Raw genomic sequence first — 2362 nt, forward strand, 5'->3', positions numbered from 1 at the left:
TATACTGAAACACATTTGGGAACTATTCCTTTTGATGTCTGCTGCAGTGTTGGTATCTGCACAGACTTCCTCATGTAGGATAAAAATACCTCATAGCTGATGGCTGGATCTGGGGAGTCCTGGTCACTGCACTGAAGGAATCTGCACAAAGAGATGACCACAAAACAAATGATTTATTTATAATGCGTGTTCTGTAGAATCACAAAGCTTTGGCCGGGGCATTCACATTGCAGTGCTCCTCTTAAGATGTTTGAAAGAGAAGTTATAAAAGGAGTCTAACAAGCACATATCGCATTGCTTTCTCCACACACACAAGCACACAAACAGCTTTCCCAAGGCTTTGCACCGCAGTAAATAACCTGCCGCTCCGACGTTTGTCATGCAGCGCGGAGCGACAGGAGATGTAAATCTACATCGCAGCGATTTTTCCAGCTGCCACTTGTGTTTTACAGCCAATTCAAATGAGCCCGCACTCACCGAACTTGGTTATTTTTTGATACTGGTTGCTGTCTAAATGCAAAACAAGCCTCGGTGTTGATGTGTGTGTTGATGGACAGCGGGGCTTACGGCTGCGTGAGGTCGTGGGTGATGAAGTCGGAACTTTTGAAGAGCAGGAATATATCACTGAGGCTGTTACACTGCAGAGAGCTGTTCAGGGCGATCCAGTTCGCATCCTGAAAGGGAAACGTACACCTGTGAAGTTAGGCCTCCATCCTTCATGTCGGCAGCAACGAGCAATTCTTTTTCGTCAGAGCACTGAAAGGCACGAGGCTTTTAGTCGACATGCGCTTTTGCTTCTGCCACAAACATAAAACAAGTCAGCCTGTTCGGATGAATTTAACATTCTGCTACCGTCACCTGAAGTACGGTTTTTAAATTTTTCATGGAGCAGCTGTGTGCAGTGCTTTACCCGTGGAGCGCTCCAGTTGAGTTTGGGGAAGACGCGCCCACCCAGGGCGTTTATGGCCTCCAGCACTTTAGAGGTGAACTCTGGGAACTCGGGGGCCTGGTGGACACAAAGCCACATCATGAGTCTGCAGAATTAACGACTGCATTAATAAATAAAACGGATGCATCATGAGGATGTGACACATTTAACACATGGGTGCAACGCTGATTAAAAAAGCACAAATAAAAGCCAAATCATCTGCACGCTGACTGAAAGCTACAAACTGCAAACTTCCAGGGCTGTTAAAGCAGCATCATTACTCAGTAGCCACGCCTCATACATTTTGCAGCACATCTGACCCAGAGTTTAATCTGTCGTGAAGACAGTTTTACAAATTCATGCTGTAGTCGTCGTGTGACAGCCACACTCCTGGTCTTATCTCGTGCAGTAACGCTCCATCACATGTTTAGAGTCTGTTACACAGTGAATATTAAGATGAAGCCTGACTTTTAAAAACATTACATCACATATAAAACTGCAATATCTGTCAGAAAAATCACAATTACATATTTTCCACAAATTGTTCAACCCTGATTCAGTTCATTAAAAGTGACTTTACTTCAAATCAACACACAGGGAGACAACAAGAAGCTACACTTTATATACAGACTGCTCACAAATCAAAGGCTAAACCTGAAAGCTTGACCTCTACACTGAGGAGGTCAGGCGACTCTGTTATACTGTGTGTCTCCGCAAATCAATACAAATTATATCTGAGTGACGGTCATTACATCCAACAGGGAGTGTGTCTCTTTTAGAATGCCTCCATCCACAACAGGTCACTGAATGGTTTCATAGAAATGAACTGCATGCTATGGCCAATTTAACATCTTTAATTTGCACCAAAACGTTGCTCTCTCCACCACCACCATCATCAAGACACCAAAGGAGGGACTATCGTTTGGGAGAAGGGAGTTTAACCCTCCAGTGGAGTCCAGAGACTTGGAGAATAAATGTCAAGGTGCACTGGAGCAGTTTTGTTGCCGTGTGGTGGAACAACACTGTACTGAGACACTTCATGTTGGTTTATCTTTTAATTTATCAACCATCTGTAGGTCTAAGCTAAAAATTTGACTGACTCTTTTACTTCGCTGTCCTGATTCAGCCACCTGGTGTCAAAGTTTAGACAGTAAATGCATAAAAATATCCATAAAACCTTTTTGCAGTTATAACATGCTCAATATGAATGCATCACTGTGAAGATTAGTCTCTTTAAAAAGCCTTGATAAAGGATTACAGAGTCCTGGGTGCAGCTTTTATATACAGCTGCTCTGTTTTTCACATAGATGTGAGCATACATGGACATGTGACCAGAGAAGTAAAGCACTACAGACTTTAACCTTGTGTAAATGTGGCCTGTAGCAGAGCTGGAGCATTAAATGTACTTACAGTGACAGTGGAGGTTGTCTCATC

General features: G+C 43.3%; 1 protein-coding gene across 1 annotated transcript in view; it reads right to left on the reverse strand.

The window, feature by feature from the left end:
- The window catches only part of cdc123 (cell division cycle 123 homolog (S. cerevisiae)), a 12301-nt gene that overhangs the window by 7535 nt on the left and 2404 nt on the right, over positions 1-2362 (reverse strand). The window contains exons 4-7 of the mRNA XM_008286983.1: positions 2339-2362; positions 911-1006; positions 568-674; positions 90-141 (exon numbers count right to left, since the gene is read on the reverse strand). Coding sequence (XP_008285205.1) covers positions 90-141; positions 568-674; positions 911-1006; positions 2339-2362 — 279 coding nt within the window. The remainder of the gene's footprint in view (positions 1-89; positions 142-567; positions 675-910; positions 1007-2338) is intronic.

Source organism: Stegastes partitus, unplaced genomic scaffold (genome assembly GCF_000690725.1).
Source record: "Stegastes partitus isolate 25-593 unplaced genomic scaffold, Stegastes_partitus-1.0.2 Scaffold481, whole genome shotgun sequence".
Lineage (NCBI taxonomy): Eukaryota > Metazoa > Chordata > Actinopteri > Pomacentridae > Stegastes > Stegastes partitus.